General features: G+C 32.3%; 2 protein-coding genes across 2 annotated transcripts; both read left to right on the forward strand.

Annotated features, from left to right (window-relative positions):
- Nucleotides 1-2,576: 2,576 nt before the first annotated feature.
- On the forward strand, nt 2,577-4,831 carry LOC112728477 (protein SLOW WALKER 1). The gene has a single exon (XM_025778615.3). It carries the CDS (start codon nt 2,688-2,690, stop codon nt 4,311-4,313), a length of 1,626 nt encoding a protein of 541 aa, XP_025634400.1. The 5' UTR covers nt 2,577-2,687; the 3' UTR covers nt 4,314-4,831.
- A 15,989-nt stretch (nt 4,832-20,820) lies between these two features.
- Nucleotides 20,821-24,148, forward strand: LOC112728478 (rho GTPase-activating protein 2). Its single transcript, XM_025778616.3, has 4 exons — nt 20,821-21,336; nt 22,272-22,392; nt 22,502-22,852; nt 23,126-24,148. Exons 1-4 carry the CDS (start codon nt 21,002-21,004, stop codon nt 23,732-23,734), a joined length of 1,416 nt encoding a protein of 471 aa, XP_025634401.1. The 5' UTR covers nt 20,821-21,001; the 3' UTR covers nt 23,735-24,148.
- The last annotated feature ends 348 nt before the right edge of the window (nt 24,149-24,496 follow it).

A 24,496-nucleotide genomic window follows, 5' to 3' on the forward strand; every position in this document is an offset into this window, starting at 1 on the left:
TCCAAAAAAAGACACACACACAAAAAAAAAAGTGCTGTTGACACTCTTTTTAAGTATGTCATCATGGCTCATGGCTATTAATTCTGATGTGCAGTTCCAAAATTTCCTGGTGGTTAGGGTCCATAAAGAGTGTGGCATGACAATCTCTTAGTACACCCAACACATCTCCTTTGTGTTCATGGAATGCTGTCCTTAGATGCAAGAGGTGCAAATCAGTTTTGAATGTAATGACTCTTAAAAAGTTCAGCGATCATCTTGTCTTTCTTGCAATTGTCCATTAATACTAAACACTATATCACTTCACATGAGTAAATAAAACAAAGTGAATAACACACACCCTTTTATTTTCATAGCACACAAGTAATTAAAGCTAATAGCTTAGTAACTCACACTAATTTGACAGATATCATTAAACAAATTTTAATTTATCATAGCACATAAATTTACATATATAGCACAAAAATAAGAATCATAAAATAACATTAGTTTTTCAAACAACTCAATTAAAGAAAACTAAGATCATCATAAATAACCATAATCAAGTAAAAACACAAAAATATATACATTAGCACACAAATATCAAATATAGAAAAACAACACAAGTAATCAAAGTTAATAGCCTGATAACTCACTAATTTGTCATATATAGCATAAATTCTGGTTGAGTAAAGTATTTTTTTGTGCCCAATGTTTGGGGTAAGTCCTAAAGTAGTCCCTAACATTTAAATCATCTTATTTAAGTCCATAACATTTCAAAATTGACTCGATATTGTCCTACGTGATCTGTTAACAAAATTGACGACGAGACAAAATTGAGACAATTTTAAAAACGTTGGGGACCAAAATGATACATAGAATTAAATTTTAATTTTATCCTTCAATAATATCAATTTTTTACTATACATAGTTATTCGATTATTTTTTAATCACATCTAAGTAAATTACACTTAATTACGTTACTTTCGTTCTAAATAAATTTATTTTTTTATAATTTTACTCTTAAAGATTTTTACTCATCATGAAATGTTTTACTTTATTGTATATGTATAATTTTTTTCGCAAGTTTATGTACTAGTCATTCTACAAATATTTCATGATGAGTAAATATCTTTAAAAGTAAAATTATAAAAAAATAAATTTATTTAGAATAAAAGTAATGTAATTAAGTGCAATTTACTTAGATGTGATTAAAAAATAATTGAATAACTATGTACCGTAAAAAATTGATATTATTGAAGAATAAAATTAAATTTTATTTCATTGTATCATTTTTGTCCCCAATATTTTCGTCTCCCTAACATTTTAAAATCGTCTTAATTTTGTCTCCCGTCAATTCTGTTGATAGATCCCTAACGGCAGGACAACATTGAGTCAATTTTGAAACATTAGGGACTTAAATAAAATGATTTAAATGTTAGAGACAACTTTAGAACTTACCCCAAACGTTGGAGACAAAAACAAAGCTCTACTCATTCTTGTTTATTATCGCATACAAATATTGAGTATAAAAAAACAATATAAAAGACATTTGTATCTTTAATAAAAAAGATATATCCAATTTACAAAGAAAAAAAATAAACAATAAAAAAAAGAAAAAGAAGATAACAGTAACAATGACAATAACAAAGACAATAGTGGCAACGATAACAATAATAACAACAGTAGTAGTGTAGTGACGATAGTGATGATAATGACATTAACGATAATATAATGACGAAAAGGAGAACAAGCGTGACTAAAATTTAAATTTTAATAACTTAATTAATGAAAATAATTTGACGCCTAGTATTTTTGTTTATTTTAATAGAATAAATTATCCTATAATTTGATTATGCTAGATAAATGAGTTGATGTGTACCTCCTTTTTTTTTTCAAGTTAAATGAACAAAGGATAGAATCTAGGATTTAGAGTCGAAAAATTGTTGAATAATAAATTATCGTAATTTGTAAACTACAAACAATGATTAGGAAATAATTAAATTAGAGTTTATGATCATTATGGATGGTCTAAAGAGAGAAATCGAAGTGATTGATATATATTAAAATTATTAAGGATTTTGTTAAGGAGATAATGGACTATTGAGTTACAAAATGAACATTTTTTATATTATTTAGAATAACTATTCAAGTACTAGCAATAATAAACATCTTTTCAAAAATTTAAATTAATTTTGGGATTCACCAAGGATCAAACTCTTGACCTTTCGGATCTAGCGTTTTAATACTATGTCATGATACCATTCATCCCAAAAATTTCAACTAATAAAAAAAGATAACACTAATAATTATATCTCTAATACTCACTAAACCTCCATTGTACACATTGTATAAATATTTCATTGGCTCCTCATACTTTCTCAATTATTAATTTAGTTTTTTTTACAATAAATATGTAAAATTTTTAATAAATTTTATATTATTTATTATATATTTATTAAAATAAAATATAAAGCTCTTTTGTTAATAATAACTTTAAGTAACATGTATTTGTTAGCTAGATTTTAATTTTGGTATGTTCTTTTTTTCTTTATTTTAGTTATTTTCGGAAAAACGACGCCGTAACACCCGAACCCTAATATACCCAAAAACCACAAGACGCAGCATAGATAATTGTTGGTTCCCAACCTCCCTTAAACCCTAAACCTGTTTCACTTTCATTTTCTCTCTGCCTCGAAGCTCCATCGTCAATGGCGGAACCACTACATTCTTCCCAACCGAAAACCTTCCCCGTCAAGCCTAAACTAAAACCCAAACCCAGAACCCAAAATCAAACCCCAGAATCAAAGTACTGGTCCTCCTTCAAGAACACTCAGATTCAAAACCTCATCTCAGTTCCTTCCCTCACATTCTCCCCTTCCTCTCCTCACCCCTTCGCCGCCGCACACTCCGCCACCGTCTCAATCTACAAACCCCAAAACGACCCCCTCGATTCGCCAACCACTACCATCACCTCCTTCAAGGACGTCGTCAGCTCCCTTTCGTTTCGATCCGACGGCCGCCTCCTAGCCGCCGGCGACCTCTCCGGCCTCGTCCAGGTCTTTGACGTCGGCGGGGGATCTGCCGCCGCACGCTCCGCCCTCCGCCGCCTCAGGTCGCACGTACGCCCGGTCAGGTTTGTTCACTACCCGAAACTCCAACGTCTCCGAGTTATCTCCGCCGGCGATGATGCACTTGTGAAGGTGTGGGACGTCGCCGCTGGTGATTCTCCGGTGATGGAGCTACGCGGCCACCGGGATTACGTCCGGTGCGGAGATTCCTCTCCGGTGAACGCCGATACTTTTATCACCGGTTCCTATGATCACACGGTGAAGCTTTGGGATGTTAGGGTTGGGGATTCGAAACCGGCGATTGAGGTGAATCATGGAAATCCGGTGGAGGATGTTGTGTTCTTGCCGGCGGGAGGGATGGTTGCCACCGCAGGTGGGAATTCGGTGAAATTTTGGGACTTGATCTCCGGTGGGAAGCTCGTGTGTTCCATGGAAGGACACAACAAAACGGTTACTTCGTTATGTGTTGGAAGAATTGGAAGTGGTTCTGATGAGGAATTGAATCAATTTAGGGTTTTGAGTGTTGGGTTAGATGGGTACATGAAAGTGTTTGATTATTCATCAATGAAGGTTACACATTCAATGAGGTTCCCTGCGCCACTTTTATCTGTTGCTTATTCACCAGATTGTAAAACTAGGGTTATTGGAACCTCTAATGGGATCATATATGTTGGGAAGAGGAAGATTAAGGAAGAGGAAATCGAAGGCAGGGTTAGTGAAAAGAGCTTGTTTTGGAGGATTAGGCCTTTGGAGCACACTGAGAAGAAGGTTTTCCGGCCCTCGCATTTTAGGTACTTTCAGAGGGGGCAAGGTGAGAAACCCTCCGAAGGCGATTACTTGATTATGAGGCCGAAGAAGGAGAAGCTTCGCGAGCACGATAAACTTTTGAAGAACTTTAGGCATGGGGAAGCTCTGGTTTCAGTATTGGAGGGGAAAAATCCCGGGAATGTTTTGGCTGTGATGGAGGAACTAGTTTCAAGGAAGAAGCTAATGGTGTGCGTTTCGAATTTGGATGCAGAGAAGCTGAAGTTGTTGCTGGTGTTCTTGAGGAAGTATTGCACTGTGCCTAGATATTCCGGCTTGTTGATGGGGTTGGCAAGGAAGGTTCTCGAAATGAGAGTCGATGAAATTAGAGGCTCTGAAGCTCTCAGGGCTCATATCCGAAATCTCAAACGGTCTATAGAGGAGGAGATAAAGATTCAGCAGTCATTGCAAGAGATTCAGGGTATAATATCTCCTTTGTTGAAGATTGCAGGAAGGAGATAATTTTGGCCTTCTTTCATTTATGTATGAGGTGGTTTTTCTCACTTGTTTTGTGTCATTTTTTTCTCACTATAGAATGTATTCGCTTTAGTTTGATGAGAAATTTTGTTGGCAATGATATGCTGTTAAAGCCCCCAGGAAATTTTTACAGTATCCCTTGTTATATTTATTTCATTTAGAAACTATGGGAATTTTGGAAGAAATCATGTGGTTAGTAACATAATACACTGCATAGCTGAATCATTAGCTTCATCATATTCATGTTTGTGCTTGCAGAAGCTAGCTATCTGGTAGCTTATACAAACATGACATCCTAATTTTGTATAACCTAGAGCCTTGTCATATACACTAAAGTAGTGAATATTGGATTGCTGGTTGTGCAATTTTCTGTCTTGAGATGTGTAGTAGTGCAGCATACCATTCTGTCTAGAAATATGTAATACTCTGAAATTTTGTATTCTTTGGCATTATATTTCAACTTTATGCTTCATTGATATTAAATAGTATCAAGTTAACTTACAGTGCGCCTGAGTCTGAAACCATAGTGATGCTGGATTCAATTTAGTTTAAGATATTACCTTTATAATCTGCCCTATTACAATAATTTGATAAAGTTTCAAGAATTGCCTGATTTACTTTATGTTATATTTGATACAGCTTTGCTTCAAAAGAGTGGTTTCTCTTGAAAGAATTTTAATAGAGGATAGACAGTTTTATTTCAGTTTTATACAGAGTTTGATATTATCAAATGTAAGCTGCAATAATTGGTATCAACAGAGCAAATAAACAAATGAAAATAAGACACAAATAGAGTGAATATCTAATTAATTTGAGTTGACCATTGAGCACTTGACCCTAATCTCCCCAGAGTTTCCTGTGAGGACCTGAATGCCTCCTAAATTCTTCATTGGTTTTGCAAACTTTCTGAAGAACCTTTTTTGATTAACCATTTCTTTAGCAATATTTACTGCATCCTTATTTGTTAAAAGTGTAGCATCTGATATGAAGACCCTTGTTCTGAAGAAGAATAGGATAATAGTGACTACCAAATTTGGTAGAGCTATTAGGATCCATCTCCACATTTGTGTCTCTGTTACCGAGAAACTTGCATTTTGTCTTCAAGAATTCAGCATAAGTAGGGTTCAAATAAGGGTCTTGATCACCTCTTCCGGTGGAGTTATAAAGCCTCCTACAAGTAAATATTCGATTTGGCCACTGAAATTTAAGTTCAGAATGTCATATTCAATTTAACCTTTAAAATTTCAGTGAATTCAAATTGGATTCCAAAATTTACTATCATAACTCGCATTAATCCTTGATCTGATTTTTATTAACGATATGTTATGTTGATTTGATACGTTAACTTGTGATTTGAATTTTTCTCCCAAGTTTCATGTTATCGAGACTTATTAGAGTTTCCAGAAGCGTGATTGCTGCTTCTTAAACTTTTAAGAGATCTAGTAGTTCTCAGTCACATAGAACTTAAATGAGGAGTCTAAATCTTAGCAAGTTAACATGTAAAATCAACACATTGTCCACTGAAGTCAGGAATTAACAATTTTAGAGTCTGAATTGAGTCAATTATAATTTTAGGGATCAATTTAAATTCGACTTCAAAATTCAAAGGCCAAATTGAGGATTACTCGGCCTCCTAGTAACCAAGTTGCAATGGGCTATTCCAATTGTGTGCGCCCCTACACACATGTGCTTATCCAATATTAATTCACATGGTGATGAATATTAATCTGCATAGTAAACACAATTTTACTGTAGACAATATGATAGTATTTAATAATGGCGTTAGATTTTTTTTCTATGTCGTGATTTATGGTAAATCGCCTTTAAAATGAACCTCGTTCAATATCTTTAAATTGTCTATTCTGAATTGACTTTCATTACTAATATGGCGTATATAAATTGTTCCAAACTAGAACGATTTAGTAATAACTACTAGTTAGTCATTTTAACCGAAAATGATTTACTAGGAGAGAAGAATAGAAACATCAACAATAAATTGTTCCAAGTTAAAATGATTTAGTAAAAATGTAAAATTGAAACATAATTGTAAATCATTCTTAGATAGAACGATTTTCTAGTCCCGCCATAGTAAAGTTTGACATTCCTCTAAGGCTCAAATATATCTCTTAAACGCTATTTGTGGGGGTGAGAATGCAAATCAGGAACCAATTATTCATTTTTCCTAATATATTTATCTTGACCACAAATTCTAACATATTCATTAATTTTCTCATTTGTTAGACACTTAATTTAATATTGAGTTACTGACATATATATATTTTATAATTTATTTATATTTTAAAAGAAGACATCATTTATCCTTTAATCTATTACTGCGGTATTTAACGTATTGGTTTAATTTTCACATGAACGTTGCAAAACTATTGGTAGTCTTTAAACTTTAAAAGTAATAAGGAGCACATAATGTAGAGAACATTTATGTTTTATTAGAATTCAATGTAATTTTAATTCATTAGACTTCGCGTATTATTCGTAAAATATCTATTATTCATTTAAAAAAAACTATATATATATATATATCAACCAAAACTTTTCCAAGACATGAAGCTGTTTATTTGAAATTTTGAATAGCCTTTGAGGAATATATTGGAATGTCAAACTTTACTATAGCGGGCCTAGTAAATCGTTTTATATAGGAATAATTTATAGTTATGTTTTATTTTTACTAAATTATTTTAATTTGGAACGACTTACTATTGGTGTTTTTACTCTCTTCTTCTAGTAAATCAGTATAACTTGGACTGAATTATATACAATCATGCTATTTCTTAAATCTTTTACTTTTGTTTTTGTCTCCTACATATAACATATATTATTATGGTTTAAGATGATTTACTAGGAACTACTATTAAATCGTTCTAGTTTGAAATAATTTGCATAACACATATTAATAACGAAAGTCAATTCAGGACAAAAAAGTTCATAGGGCCACGTCTGGCCTTAAACTACGACATATTATGTAAGGACAAAAAGGGAAAAAAATGAAGATGTTTGGTGTAACCATATGTTTAACTTGTAATTTTTAAACACGTTCATAGAAAACTTAGTAAAATCTATAAATAATAAATGTAGCCTGAACAAAATTGATAAGATCTATTTTTATCGTAAATAAACTTGAGAATAATTAATTACATTCGTGCATATGCAATAACATCTCAAAATGTACAAAAAATCTCACATTCAATTCCTTTAATCACGCGAATGGCATAAAAAGGACCATAGTTGTTGGGAAATAGGAAAGTTGTCTCTAATGATATAATATAAGAAAGACGAATAATAATGCAAAGGAAGAAAGGAATATTGATGAGTGTGGTGACTTGAGCCAATAACAATAATTTCATCACCTACTAATAGTTAACAAGAATTGAAGAACCCTCTCTTATGGCCCCAGAAACAAAATCAACTTTTCAGCAATGGTCTCTTCCATTGTACAAGTGACCCCAACAAGCATGTCCTTTTATTGAAAAATCCATGGAAATTGGTAGTAATTTGTCATTGTGAAAAATTAGTACCCTTTCACTTGCATCAAATAAGGCACGCAATCCTTTACATCCGAAGAAAGTTGTCATAACATATGTATAGTAATATCTTTTTGTGGTTTTCATAACTAAATCAAAAATACTATTTATATATTAAAATTAGTTATTAAAATTAATTATTATATATTTATGTATAATTATATATTATATTTAATTTATTTTTAATGTATATTTTATATTTTTTTAGCTAATTTTAATATATACCTAACATAAGTAATAATAAATATATCAATTAATTTTTACATCCAAGTCATTTAACCAACTAAATTTAATTAAGTAGTTTTAACCTAATATTCTTCCATGCAACGAGCCAAATTTATAACTGTATTTTTTGAATCATTATACTTTATATACTATGTACTCTTTATGTATTCCTATTATAAAAAATTTACAATAAATAAATTTATATTTACTATTAATAAAAAAATATTTTAAATAACACTCTCTCACAAGTGAGAATGGTATAAATCTGCTTTGTCCAAAAAAATACAATGCAAATCACTGAAATCAGAGAACAATAAATGACTTACGAACGTGTCAAACCCGACACACAACAACACACACTTCACCGAAATTCATCTCTCCATTATTTTCTCTCCTTCCAATTTTTCTGCTTTTCTAGGTAGTCAGACACGCTTCTTCCCAAAGATTTGTCCTTCCCAAGATGACGAAAAAATGCAGTCTCTTTCCAATTTCCGTTGTGGCATCGCCCACCACCGCGTTTTCTATTTCATCTTCTACGCACGTCACCATTCAGGATGGTGGGTCTCCGAGGGGCCATGGAGGCTCTTCTTCTCCGAGGGTTCGGCTTTGACGGAAAAATTCGCTCCAAGATTCGACCCGCTGCGATTTATTGAGATCTTAGTCACTGTTCACAGATAAAATTTTTGTTTTCTAGGGAATAAGAATTTTAAAACTTCTTACTTAATTATCCGTAGTACTATTTTTATTTGTTTGTTTACGCCTTTTTGGTCCCGTTAATCTCTTTTATTTTTAATTTTAAATTTTTTTTAATTTGTTTGTTTTATAGGAAATAAGTATTTAATCATAGAAAATTTTTAATTTTCTTTTTTGCAGGGTTTATTATAATTAGAAAGGGAAATTGAGAGAAATTATAATGTTGCCGGATTGTTTTGTTTTCATGTTCTTGTTATTTGTACTCTTTTTTACCTGAACTTATGATGTGTTTTCCGTGATTTTTCTACATGAATTATTCCTCAGTAAATAATAAAAAAAATCTACCAAAAAAGTTTGTTAAATTATTATATTTTATATATTATATATTTCTTATATATTTTATTATAAAAAAATTACAATAAATAAGCTTACATTTATTATTAATAAAAATACAATTTAAATAACATTGTTAAAAATTTTATTTATAGCTCAATTTAAATAAATAGAAATATGACTGTCTAATGTTTTGCGATCGAAATGAGAAAGAAAAAAATAAAAAAAATATTTTTTGGTGGAGATTTTGAACTTGACTTGTAGATTTTCTTGAATTTTCAAGACCGTTTTGACAATTTTTTTAGAAATTTCGAAAGTGGTTTGAATTTTCACGGGTTTCAAACCCTTGTCTTTCATGAAGAAAATGTCCTTTATAGCCATTGAACTATCATACTTCTTACCAATATATATGTAAATTATAATACATATAGACACATCTTTCATCAAATAGTTTATTTTTATTTAATTTATTTTAATTTTAGTTATAAACTTATTCATTCTTAAATTAATTATATTTTTATTTATTAATAATTATAAATTTACTTATTTTTTTATAATTATATAATATCTATTATTATTATTTTTTAATAAATACTTGTAGTATATAATAGTATAATAAATATAAACTAATTAATAAATTATTAAAATTTAAAAAATAATAGTTATTTTAATATAAAATATTTATGATAGAGTAAAATTAACAAAATATTTTTTGTTCCTATTTTATATTATTTTAAAATAGTTAGATATTCTTAAAATATTAGTAAAAATATATATTTTAAATTTTTTATTATTTATTATTTTTTATTTATATAAGATCGAATTAATCGGTTCAACTAGTAATCCACCAATTGAACTAATAATGCAGTGACCTAATAGTATGATCGATTTAATTATTGGTTCGGTTCTAAAAACTATGAACAACTGCTTACACAGTTACACATACCTTAATGTGAGATTGATTTTTGTTGAATTTAAACTAATTTAATTAGAGTTGGTTGCCCAAAAATATGTTACTAAGCCTCTAAATATATATGATATTATCTTATACTTATATTCAAAGTATCTCTAATAAATCAACTTTAATTTCTCTTTTAACCCCAAATTTATCATTTATGAATGAACTAATAGTAAATTTGATATTTTTGTTTACCTTTAAAGAACGATCTGAGTTCTCATTTCTTCTTATGAAGAGTTTGTGTGAGGAACTATTGCTGGAGCTTTTGCGAAAGGAATGATGCATCCAGATGATACCATTAAAATCCGAATACAAAATCAAACTATTCTCCCTAGAGTTTAGAATCAGAAGAACACATTGCAGATAGTGCGACTTATCTGGCATGATGATGGAATAAGAGGCGTTTACAGGAGTGTAGCACTTGTCGTTATGGAGTCCACTTGTGATTGGAACCACATTTACTTCCCATCAAAATTTTTATATCTGAATTCTTATACATTTTCATATCTTAGACCCCCAATTATTTAAAAGTTAATATTTTCATGATGACATCTTCACATAAAAATAATATTGTAAATTATTAGATGAGTTGATGTATTTAATTAAATATATTTGATTAATTATTTAAGGGTTTAGAATGTTATCTTCATATAAAAATATTATCATGTGAGTATTTTTTTTATTTGGAACATGCAAAATTTAGCTTCTACATCAAAATTTTGGTTGTTGGTGGTTTGGCTTATATTCAAGAGTGAATTACTAACCCAATCCTTATTTATTTTTCAGAATGATAACGCGACTCCTCAAGATAAAATGATCTACTTTGGCTTCTGTCCTTATTCAATTCTGAACCAAAAACGCTGTATCAGTTTCAAAAATGCATAAGGGCTTAATTATCTCTAAATTTAAATTGGCTAGGATTTTATTACTTTATTTATCTTTATTCTTTAAACAATATTTTTTTGAAATTATTTTTATTCATTATATTAATATTTTTTTAATAAATTATTGAATATATAGTATAATAAGTACACACTAATTAAAAATTTCGAATTTAAAGATATCATTTATTATGAAACTGAATAAATAATTCTCAAATATAATTTTTAAATATATAAATAATAAACATTAAAATACGATTAATACATTAATAATAATAAGCCTATGATATACTATTAGTATTATGATCTAGATAATTTTCTCAATAAAGTAAAAATTAATGAATACATTATTTGATATATAATAAAAAAATTTTGAATGATAATATAAATTTAGTTTTTTATCTCTTTAAACTAAATTAATAATTCTATTTGATGTCTTTACACTAAAACATATATATATATAATGTTTTATTTCATTTAGTATTAGTAACCTACTCATTGTGTATTTTAGTGTAAAAATATCAAATAGAATTATTAATTTAGTTTAAAGAGATAAAAAATTAAATGTTATTACTCGAAATTTTTTTACTATATATCAAATAATGTGTTCATTAATTTTCACTTTATTGTAAAAATTATCTAGATCATAATACTAATAGCATATCCTATGGTTATTATTATTCATGTACTAATCATATTTTAATGTTTATTATTTATATATTTAAAAATTATTTATTTAGTTTCATAATAAATAATATTTTTAAATTTAAAAAATTTATTAATTAGTTGTACTTATTATACCATATATTCAATAATTTATTAAAAAAATATTAATATAATAAATAAAAATAATTTGAAAAAAATAATATTTAAAAAATAAAAACAAATAAATTTTTAATTAATTTAAATTTTAGAGATAATTTAGAGTTCACGGATAAATACCTACAAAAACAACATTGTTCATAAAAATAAAAGACAAAAATCGAAATAAATCATTTTTATCTTAAAAATCGTATTATCATTCTAAAAAAGGACCGAAATTAAGTTAATAATTCACTATATATTCAATAAAAATAAGGCGGGCTGAGAGACTCGCATCTTCTTAAGTTTCTCTTAAAAATGCATGAACCTAATTAAAAGAGAAAATTGACTAAAAAATAGAAAGATATTTTTTAAATTATTTTTTAGCAATAATATATTAATGAGAGTACATAAAAAATATATAATATATTAATAAAAAAATGATTTAAATAACACCCTCTCACAAACAAAATTTATATAAATATAACAATCCTAATTCCTAACTTAAAAATTTGTCCAAAAATGCACAATGCAAATCACTGAAATCAAAGATCAATGAATGACTTGCGACGTGTCCGTTGCCTCGTTCTCGTTCTCTTTCTTCCCTCACCATGTATAAGCTGTCAAACCCTACTCGCAACAACACACACTTCACCAAAATTCATCTCTCTCTTTCCCCTTTTTTTTTTCTCCTTTCAGTTTTCATGCGAAAATCTATCTTAATTTCCTAGACAGCCAAACCGCTTCTTTCCGAAGAACTCGTCCTTTCCAAGATGATGAAGAAATTCAGTCTCTTCGTAGCTTCTGTCGTGGCCGCGTTGGCCACCACAGTTTCTGTTTCGTCTTCTACGCATGTCTCTATTCAGGCTTGTGGGTTTCAGAGTGACCATGGAGGCTCTTCTTCTTCTCCGAAGAATTCAGCTTCGACAGAAAAATTCGCTCCAAGATTCGACGGGTTGAAGTTCATTGAGACCCTTGTCACTGCTCACAGATGAAACCTTTGTTTTCTAGGAAATAAGGATTTTAAAGCTTCTTGCTCAATTATCTGTAGTACTGTTTTTTCTTTTTGTTTACACCTTTTTAGTACCGTTAATATCTTTTTTTATCTTGCGCTATCTGAAAAAATTTAGAGAGAGAAATTGTAATGTTGTGGAATTATTTTGTTTTATGTTCTTGTTATTTGTACTCTTCTTTTTTTTTACCTGAACTTGTGATGTGCTTCTTGTGATTCTTCTGCATAAATTTCTCAAAAAATAATAAAAAAAAAGTTTCTACTAAAAAAATTTATTAAATTATTATATTTTATATATTACGTACTCTTTATGTACTCTTATTATAAAAAAAATTATAACAAATAAATTTATATCTACTGTTGATTAAAAAAAATAATTTGAGTAATATTATTAAAAATTTTATTTATAGTTCAATCTACAAAATAAAAAAATTCCTATAATTTCATAATTTGATTACTTAATATCATATATTGAAAAATTCTATGATTCTGAAGATGAAAAATTTCAGCACTTAAAAGAAGCTAACGTAGTTATAGTGCTAGATAAATACGTGTTTTTTCATAGAACACAGACTTTTGAAAGTAAAGCCTGCAATTCTGTTCATTTGTGTTTTTTTATATTACACGAGTAATGATAAACTTAATAATAGTGATTTTTTTTATTAGAAATAATTAAATTATTATATTAAATTAATTTCATAATCTAATAAACACAATAAATATCTTAATTTAAAATATCAATTATGAAACAGAACTTATAATGACTTAAGTAAATTGTTATATATTTTTTTATTGATTATTATGCACTTTAAATTACATATTTTTAAATTTTTAACGGACATTTTTTGTAAAAAATATTTGATTTTAAATTAAAATGTTAATTATTTTTTCAACCACCTAAAATTTTTAAAATAGAAAAAATAAAATAAATAATCAACAATTATATTGTACAATAAATTTGTTTGTGAATTTTTGCATTACCATTTATTATACTTCCTTAAAACGTAAAAATAATTTAATTAAAGTTAACTCATTTTTACAATTATAAACAAAAAAACGCAAACATAAAAGAGACCATGTTAACGTGTTATTCAACTTAAGCAACAAATAATAAAAAAAAGAGTTTAGTAATTTGACTACTATTATTATTATTATTATTATTATTATTATTATTATTATTATTAGGCCGTATTTTTCGATAAAAAATATCAATTTTTATTTTATTATTTATTTTTTTATTTTATAAATTTTATTTTATTTTTTGAATATTCTTAAAAAATATTCACCTTTTAACCATTTTTTCAAATTAATTATAGTTTATAAATTCTTAAGACCATGTTAACGTGTTATTCAACTTAAGCAACAAATAATAAAAAAAAGAGTTTAGTAATTTGACTATTACTACTATTATTATTATTATTATTATTATTATTATTATTATTATTATTATTATTATTATTAGGCCGTATTTTTCGATAAAAAATATCAATTTTTATTTTACTATTTATTTTTTTATTTTATAAATTTTATTTTATTTTTTGAATATTCTTAAAAAATATTCACCTTTTAACCATTTTTTCAAATTAATTATAGTTTATAAATTCTTAATTTTAACGAGGAGATAAATTAGGTCATAAATGACATATATAATCCATAGTATTCGCTGTAAAAGTAAAATGAACACACACTACTTTTAATTATTTGGTACATAATTTTTATAAGTATTGAAAATTTTTTCCATCGACATCATAGAATTTTAAAAAAATATCAGTCAAAAGTTTAAAATATATAATCTAAAATGCATAACAATCAATAAAAAAAATACATAACAATTTACTAAGTCATTATAAGACATGTTTCATGATTAGTATTTTAAAATTAAGGTATTTATTTTGTTTATTATATTATGAAAATAATTTAATATAATAATTTAATTATTTCTAATAAAAGAAAAAAAAATCACGTTATTAAGTTTATCATTATTAGTCATATGATATAAAAAAACACAAACCGACACCAATACAGATTTTATTGTCAAAGTCTGTATTTATCTAACACTATAATCACGTTAGCTTTTTTAAGTGCTGAAAATTTTTATGTTCAGTGTCATAAAATTTTTATCTTCTCGAGAGGGGTTAGGAAAGCCATCCAAGGTCTCTTTTAGAGATAAAGTTATTGGTGCAGAAAAGTCTAAGGCCTTTGCATTAGTAGGGTCTTTATCTGGGGATGGTATCGCGACGGTGACAGGTAAGCAAGGTGATTCTCGTCCACCAAGTGTCAGTTTTACCAAGGAGGCAAAGAGCTGTCTAGCTGAACCTTATAAGGAAGCCATCGTGATCAAGGTGCTGGATAAGTATTATGGCTACACGGCTCTCATGCATAAGCTCCGGATAGTATGGCGCATCAAAGGAGGGTTTGATTTGTTGGATGTGGGATTTGGATATTTTTTGGTTAAATTTGATATTGCTGGGGATCGTGAGAAAGTCATTCTTGGTGGCCCGTGGTTGATAGACGGTCACTATGTTGCAGTAAAGCCATGGGATGTGGATTTTAGGCCATGCGAAAAATCCTTTGGATCAACGCTGGTATGGATTCGAGTCTCGGGACTTCCAATTTGGTGCTACCAGGAACAAGCAATGCTGCGAATTGCTTCTGCAATTGGGATTCCGGTGAAAGTAGATTTGGCTACTAAGCTCGCAGAAAGAGGAAAATATGCCCGAGCTTGTGTTCAAATTAATCTTGAGTTGCCTGTAATCAAACATATTATAGTGGAGGGTGTGACTTATGAAGTGGAGTACGAGAGTTTACAGTTGATTTGTGCTACTTGTGCACGGTATGGGCATGATAAATCGTTGTGCATGGAGAAGGAGTCCTTGGAAGGAAACATAAATTCCTTTGGTGATGGAAAAAATAATGAAGCCCCAACACTAGTGCCACACAACAATCACGAGATTCAAAAAGAGGCTGAATCAGAAACTCGTGATTTGGGTGAGAAATTAGGAGTTGTTAAAGGGAAGGATGTGGTTACGGAATCATTGGCTCCTCACGTGCCTGATGGTCTTGTTAATGAGGCATGCATGGATGATGGAGAAGGCTGGCAACAAGTGCTGCGTAAGAAAAAATTTACAATGGGCCAGTCATCAAGTTTGAAGGACCAAGATGGAAAGCAGCACAAGTTTGGTTCGAGAAGGGTTCCAAGGCCCAATTTGCATGGTGATGGAGGCAAATCAACTGGCATTAGGATGGGGAAGCAAGAAAAACATGAAATTGCGCCATCTCCATCGCGCAGAACTCCTGCACGTCGTGGAATTTCTCTACGGAAGCGTCCTCGGCCTTCCTCCTTGCAGAACTCGCCAGTTGATAAAAATGGTGGCACAACGGAGGAAACCTTAGTAGATGGAAGCATGGCAAGTGCAGTGTCAGGGGGTCCAAAGGTGGCAATTATTGAGGATCAGAGTGTGCCAGTACCGCAGGACAAACCACCTATTGAGGTTGGTGATTCTGTTTAGAGTTTATGTTCTTATTTATTCTGTCCCTATTATTTATGGATAGTTTAAATATGATTGTTTGGAATATTAGGGGTGCTTCTAATAAGTTAGCCCGGGTGCATTGTAAGGAACTTGTTAGGAAATTTAGACCTGTTTTCTTTATTGTGGTTGAAACTCACTCCCCTTTTCAGCATTTAAAATTATTTTGGGAAAGGTTGGGGTATCACTCTGTTGGTATAGTAGAGGCACAGGGGCATAAGGGAGGTATTTGGTTTCTATCCTCTATGAAGGGTGTTTGTTGTAAGTTCATTGATGCTTTTGATCAGGGTGTTACTGTTGAGGTTCACTTTGATAATTTAATTTGGAGGTGTAGTGGTATTTATGGCAGTCCTCAATTTAATAAAAGGGTTCTCCTTTGGGATTATCTTGTTGCACAATCCATGGTTTTTCAAGGACCTTGGATTGTTCTTGGTGATTTTAATGAAGTCAAATTTTCTCATGAATCTAAGGGCTGTCAATTTTCTCATCAAAGAGCAGACATGTTTGCTACTTCATTAGGGGATAGTGGTTTGTTTGATCTGAAGACTATCGGGAGGCAGTTTTCTTGGTACAGGAGGGTGAAAAATTATGTTGATGTGGCAAAAAAGCTTGATCGAGTCTGTATAAATAGTAGTTGGTTATCTATCTTTCCAGAGGCTTATGCAGAAGTTTTAAATAGGCTTCAGTCTGATCATTGCCCTATTCTGGTGCGTTGTAAAGGTCGTCCTCAGCCTAAAGGGAATCGACCTTTCCGATTTGTTGCTGCTTGGGCTACTCATCCTGGGTATAAAGATATTGTGAACCAGTCATGGTGGTCTGGTAATAGAGGAATTCATGGCAAGCTTTCAGAAGTACAGAAGAATTCACTAGAGTTTAACTCGAAGGTATTTGGTAACATTTTTGTTAAGAAATGTGAATTAGAGCAGCAGATTAATTATTTACAAAAGCGCTTGGAAGTGGTGGATAGTATTTATTTGCGTCAGAAAGAGCAACAGTTGCTTGATGATTATAATAATACTCTAGTGCAAGAAGAGCTCCTATGGTTCCAAAAGTCCAGAGAGCAGTGGGTAAGGTTCGGGGATAGGAATACAAGATTCTTTCATATTCAAACTCTTGCGCGAAGGAAGCATAATAAGATTCATGGCCTTTTTCTCAAGGATGGAGTGTGGGAAACTGATCCAGAGGTTCTGAGTCAAGAAGCAGAGTCTTTCTATAAAAGCTTATTCTGTCATTTAGATGATGTTGATTTGGGTTGCCTTGGTGATGTGCCTCTTCCTTCTCTGAATGAGGAAGCTTGCAATAATCTTACGGCACCAGTTACTATGGAGGAAGTCAAAACAGCTGTTTTTCACATGAACTCTTTTAAAGCTCCAGGTCCGGATGGGTTTCAAGCTTTCTTCTTCAAAGAATATTGGGAGATCATTGGTCTTGATGTTTGGAAGATGGTTAAGCAGGCATTCTCCGGTGTTACTCTTGATCCGAGAATGTTGGAGACTTTACTGGTTCTCATTCCAAAGGTTGAATCACCGGTATCTATGAAAGATTTCAGGCCGATTAGTCTCTGCAATGTAGTTTACAAGATCATCACGAAGGTCCTTGTTAATAGGCTTCGTCCTCATCTTGCGGAGATTGTTGGCCCGCTTCAAGGAGGATTTATTCCGGGACGAGGAACTCCTGACAACATCATTATTGCTCAAGAAGTCCTCCACTTTATGAAGAAGACTAAATCAAAGAAAGGCACACTGGCCTTTAAGATTGATCTGGAGAAAGCTTATGACAGAGTTGACTGGAGGTTTTTAGCTCATACCCTTAAGAGCTTTGGTTTTCCTATTCCTACACTTAATTTGATTATGAATTGTGTCACTGCTTCTTCCTTATCTATTCTTTGGAATGGGAGTCGTCTAAATGGCTTTACTCCTAGCCGAGGTCTTAGACAAGGAGACCCTATGTCACCCTATCTTTTTGTGTTGTGTATGGAGCGACTGGCATGCTTTATTAGTCATCAGGTTGATTTGGGCTTGTGGGAGCCGGTTGCTATTTCTAGAGGGGGACCAAGAATATCCCATTTAATGTTTGCGGATGACTTGCTTCTATTCTGTAAAGCTACAAAAAGACAAGTGCAAAATGTGATGTTGGTTTTAGAGACTTTTTGCAAAGCATCTGGGATGAAGATTAATGTGGAGAAGTCTAAAGCGCTTTGCTCCAAGAATGTCTCTGCAACAAGGAAAGAGGTTTTCACTGGGGTATCCTCTATCAGATTTGTCCAGGATTTGGGCAAGTATCTTGGAGTTACCCTTAGCCATTCTAGAGTGACTCGTTCAGCTTTCAATGGTGTCCTGGATAAGATTCGGAGTAGGCTAGCAAGCTGGAAAGGGAGTTTACTCAATCGGGCTGGTAGACTCTGCTTGGTTAATTCTGTTGCCGCTGCTATTCCCACGTACCAGATGCAGGTCTCTATTTTTCCCAAAGGAATCATTAGTAAATTGGAGTCTATGATGAGGAATTTTCTTTGGAAAGGACAAGTTGATGGAAGAGGATTGAATCTTGTTAGTTGGAAGGTACTGGTTACTCCAAAAAAATATGGAGGTTTGGGGATTAGAGATCCTTATTGTGTAAATATTGCTCTTCTTGGGAAGCTAGTTTGGACTTTTTTCCAGCAGCCAAACAAGCTATGGGTCCAATTATTGGATGCCAAATACCGATCATCTCTATATGACTGTTTTAGTTATCCTAAGAACAAGGACTCTCCCATTTGGAGGTGTCTTTGCAAGGCTTGGAAAGTGTTGAAGGATGGGTTTGCTTGGTGTATTGGAGATTTGAACCAGAATTTTTGGTTTTCTAGCTGGAGGAGAGAAGGACGGTTATCTAATGAGATGGATTATGTCCACATTTCTGATTCGAATCTCCGGATACAGGATATTTGGTCGGTTGGTAGGTGGCATTTGGATACTCTTTATTCTCCTTTATCTCAAAATCTGAAAGATAATATTCTCTCTTACAATCCAGATGAACAAGCAGGTCCGGAAGTGGGTTGGTATTGGAGTGGGTCTGCTGCCAAAGTCTATGACTCACGCAATGGTTACTTGTGGTTGTGTAAGCAGCTGTTTGGTTGGGAGGAGAGGGAGAATTGGCTTTGGCTTTGGCGTCAGCTTGTTCCGGAAAAGCATAAGTTTTTGGCTTGGTTGTGTCTTAAGGAGGCTCTTCCTACTGCAAGTTTTCGCTTTAGAAGAGGGATGTCGTCATCGGATAGGTGTCCAAGATGTCTTTCTAGCCAGGAATCGGTTATACATTGTATTCGGGATTGTCCAAAAGCTCAGCTTGTCTGGCAAAGGTTGGATATTCCTTGTCATCCTTTGGATTTAAAGAACTGGTTCTTGTATCATAGCAGAGAGCACCCGTTCAAGTTCTTTTCGGGACTTTGGTGGATATGGCGAGCAAGGAATAACGACATCTTTAATCCCCATGAAACTTGGCCTCCGGAAAAAGTCATTTGTCTGGCATTAACTTCAGAAAAGGAGCTTAGAAATATTTTTGAATTACAACGTATGTCCCTTCCCTCTACTCTAAATGGTTTTTGGAATCCCCCATCCATTGGTACTTTTAAGATTAATTGTGATGCTAGTTATTTTGGTTCGGGTGATAGTGTTGGTTTTGCTTGTGTTATTAGAGATTGTAATGGGAGCTGGCAAAGGGGGTGTTTGGGAATGATTGAGAGTAATAGTATTCTTCAAGGAGAATTGTTTGCTATTTGGAGAGGATATCTCTTAGCTTGGGATGTGGGTCAACGAGATGTTATTTGTGAGACGGATTGTGTGGCAGCATTTAATCTTGTTACTCAAGATGGTTCTGGGTTTATTGATCCACTGGTGCTCAAAATAAGAGATATCATGCATTGGAATTGGCGTGTTGACTTTCGTTTGATTATGAGAGATGCAAACACGGTGGCAGATACTATGGCAAAGATGGCGATGAAGTTACAACTTTCGCATGTGGAGCTTCTTTCACCTTGGGAGGAGTTTAAGAGTAGTCTTAAACGGGACTGTCCCTCTATTTAAGCAGTTCCTTGTTTTGTTTCCTTTGTTTTTCTTTGTTTAATTTATTTCAGTCACCAAAAAAAAAAAATCAGGAATGATAAGTAGACTAATATTTTATTCTTTTTTACTTAAAAAATTTGTAGAAAATAAGTTGGAGACATAAAATTATCAAGATCTTTTTATTTTAAATTTACTTTAACAAATCTTAATGTCATTGACGATGAAAATAACAAAAAAAATTAATGTGACCAACCTAAATTTTTTAAGAACGAATTTAATTTAAAAAAATATTTAAATGATCAATTTAAAAAATAATTTATTTATGTAAATACAAAATGAAAAATACCTCTAATGTAAGTACTAGAGTACAAGTAGTAAGCCTGATGGAAGGGGTTAAGGGAGTGGCAAATGTGGTAATTAAGCTCAACATCGGAGACCGAAAATGGAAAGCTCGGCATCAAGATAAAGTGACATTTCATGAGAGAGAGAGAGAGAAGAAATTTGAAAATGGGAGTGGCCGTTTGAATTGAATTGAAAGCCTTCAAAACAAAAAAACAAAAGCTTCATTCATTACTATCAACAAATAAGAAATCAATGCAACCCAACAAATCCACATTCATTAACTAACCACTACTCACAACTCAGAAGAGAGAGAGAGAGAGAGAGAGAAATGCCGGGGTTAGTGATGGTAACGAGAGGCGGCGGATGCGGTGGAGGAGGGAAGAGAGCGAGACCTGATGCTACGGCGGCGGAAGAAGAAGAGCAGAGACAGCTGTCACTAGTGGCGTTATTGATAGCGGCGCTGAGAAAATCTATGGTGGCTTGCAGAGTAGACAGACCATCAGAAGAAGTGATCTCCACTGTCCATCATAATCACCAGATGGAGATCGGATGGCCGACAGACGTCCAGCACATCACACATGTAACGTTTGATCGATTCAATGGCTTCCTCGGTCTCCCTCTTGAGTTCCAAGTTGAGATCCCCGGTCGCGTTCCCAGTGCTAGGTAAACATTTTATTTTACTTTTTTTTTTAAATAATTAACAGTTCTTCTGATTTTTACTTTATTTAATTTTAAGGGCTTTGCTTTGTTTGATTGAAATTTCAAATGCTAGGTACTTCAATTTCTTTTGTTTGAAACAAAACTGGAAACTTTGTGTGTATTTATTATAGCTTAAAATTTTTATAAAATTAGAAAAAGGAAAATTAGTCATTGTTTTGTTGTATCTCTAGATGAATTTTATGTTTCAAATGTACCTTTGTTATTTTTGTTGCACCTCAACTTGGGGTTTAAGGTTTTATGCTAAAGGAAAATTGTGCTTTTTGCTTTTGAATATTGATGGGTATGTCGTTTGGAAGAGAAAGAATTTAAAGGATAAGGCTCTTTTGAAAGCCATGGTTCTAGCTGAATTTGAAAAAAGCATTGGAGCTGCTCATTTTAATTTCAAGGTTCTTCTAGTGGCTGGAAGAAAATTATTTTTCTTTATTTTATATAAAAATAGAGGATGCAGAATTAAGTTATATACAGGTGATGAAGCCTAATTACCATTTATTAATAAAAAAATTATATATTTTCTTAGTGTAAAGTAAAAAGTAAGCTAGAAAAAAAAATCCGAATGTCGATTGCATGGTTTTCCTAGGGTTATGTATAAATTCAGAAAATGAAAACACCATTGTTCATTTGAAATGAGGTCCTCCTGAGACTGGAAAGTATAATGCATTCTACAAATTCATTGAATTATGTAATATACTGTTCAATCTTATTTATAGTTTCTTGAATTTGCCATTACTTTTTCAAAATTCATTAATTCAATCCTATTTTGAAAGTAAAAAAATAAATAAAGAGGTGTTTTTCTCTAGACATTGTCTATTGTGTTTTCGTGTTTACCAATGTTCACTGCAACATTCTAAGCTGTGATTTGCTGCAACCTATGCTTGCAGTGTGAGTGTGTTTGGGGTCTCAGCAGAATCTATGCAGTGTTCTTATGATTCCAAAGGAAACAGTGTCCCCACTATTCTATTGCTAATGCAGGACCGTTTATACTCACAAGGAGGCTTAAAGGTATTGAAATTTGAAATCAATGCAATATATTTTGCAATTTGGACCAGATTTTTTAAAACATTCAGTTTAAGGTTAACTTTTTTTACTTGTATTCTCAATGAATTTTCAGGCTGAAGGTATATTTCGGATAAATCCGGAAAATAGTCAAGAGGAGCATGTGAGGGATCAGTTAAACAGAGGCATTGTGCCGGACAACATCGATGTCCATTGCTTGGCCGGGCTAATTAAAGCCTGGTTCCGGGAGCTTCCTTCGGGGATACTAGATGGACTCTCACCAGAGCAAGTTCTTCAGTGCAACACGGAAGAAGAGTCCGTTGAGCTCGTGAAGCAGCTAAAGCCAACGGAGTCTGCATTGCTCAGCTGGGCTATTGATCTCATGGCTGATGTTGTGGAAGAGGAGGAGTGTAACAAAATGAATGCTAGAAATATTGCAATGGTTTTTGCCCCAAACATGACTCAGGTATGCTACTTCATGTTTTGGATGATGATAATATATTAACATGCTATGTAGTTTTGTTGAATTAGAAGCAAAATAATCTGCCGTCATTACGTAGTTTTCAATATCAAACAATTTGCATACTAGTGAGGTTACACAAGTTCTTTGATGTTGTTAACATTGCTCAAATCTTTACAAGTTTGATTATCTTACAAGGTGTTGAATATCATTATTGAATAACTTTGGACAGCATTAGTCTAATTGTGTTCATATTTTATATTTTGTTTCTTGGAACAGATGTCTGATCCTCTAACTGCCCTGATGCATGCGGTTCAAGTGATGAACTTGCTCAAGACACTGATAATGAAGAATCTAAGAGAACGTGAAGAAACCACAACCGGATATTCTCCCATGTCATTTCGCTCATCGAATCACCAGTCCGAGGAAGAATATGACAGTCAGCGAGAAACAGACACCAGTGGTGAATTGAGAGGGACTAAGTCGGATTATAACGATCATCACCCTCACTATAGCCATAGCAGTGAAGGGGAGGAAGAAAGGGAGGCTGAATCTTTAAGCGAGATTGAAGAATGCTTCTTGAAGCAGTTGGATGATGATAACACAAAAGGGTTCTCACAACAAGAACCTTCAGGCTATTTGCAAGAGTACATTAACCCTATAAGTTGTTGCTCAGGTTTTAGCATCAAATCCATTGCATCAATTGCCGACGGAACCATAAATTCCAGCTTGAGTTCCATTGATGGAGAAAGGTTGAGGACAAGGGTGGCTGCCGTGAGCTCAAACATTGAAAAAAGCAGCCCGTCAATAGAATGTACAGGAACCAATGACGTGAAGATGATTGATAAGTTTTCCGATTCTGCTCCGCCGCTGCTTGCATCTAGTTGAAAAACTGGATTTCATTTCAGTAGGTTTTTTCAAGAGACATGTCATGTATATTCACATTTGCCTCCCACATTCAATGGCCACACACCTTCCTCCCATGTAATAGAAAAGAGAGGTGTGTTAGCTTAGTGTATGAGACAGAATGAGTATACGAAACATTCTCTTTTCTAAGTTCCTTGTTTCATATTTTGTCTCAACAAGCAGGTTTTGTTTGTGTAAATTTTAATACATGAAGTAGGAACTGTATGGCTTGTTGTGGATTGTTGGAAGGTTACTGTGTTCAGCTTAGGCTGAATTTGACCTTGTTCTGTATGTTCAAAAAGTACTAGACAACTCTAACCATGACAAATTTCACTTCTGTGAAAAGTTGTAAGATTGATGAATTCCATGGAAATAGGCATAATGATGTAGGTCTAAGATGATGCTTGCTAATTTCTATGTTTCCTGTGTATGATCAATATTTGATGGATTTCATATTTCATTCACAATGGGAATATGGTAAATCTTCGACGGGATATAAGAGGAATTTGCACCAGATTTTTTTCGAATTTGGTGGAATATGATCTTGGTTGAATATCCCGTGACACAATTATACCCCCAAGTCCCAAGAGGTGTATTGGATCTAGTTGAGAGTGCTAAACGCCTAAACCAAAAACATAACCAAAATAATTCTTATAACCAGGTTAGATTTATGGTTAGAGATGGTTTAGTTGTGATGGGTTAGGTTTTCAAGTTAAAATTATTTATGTTTAAAAATACTATTGG

Source organism: Arachis hypogaea, chromosome 12, assembly GCF_003086295.3.
Source record: "Arachis hypogaea cultivar Tifrunner chromosome 12, arahy.Tifrunner.gnm2.J5K5, whole genome shotgun sequence".
Classification (NCBI taxonomy): Eukaryota; Viridiplantae; Streptophyta; class Magnoliopsida; order Fabales; family Fabaceae; genus Arachis; species Arachis hypogaea.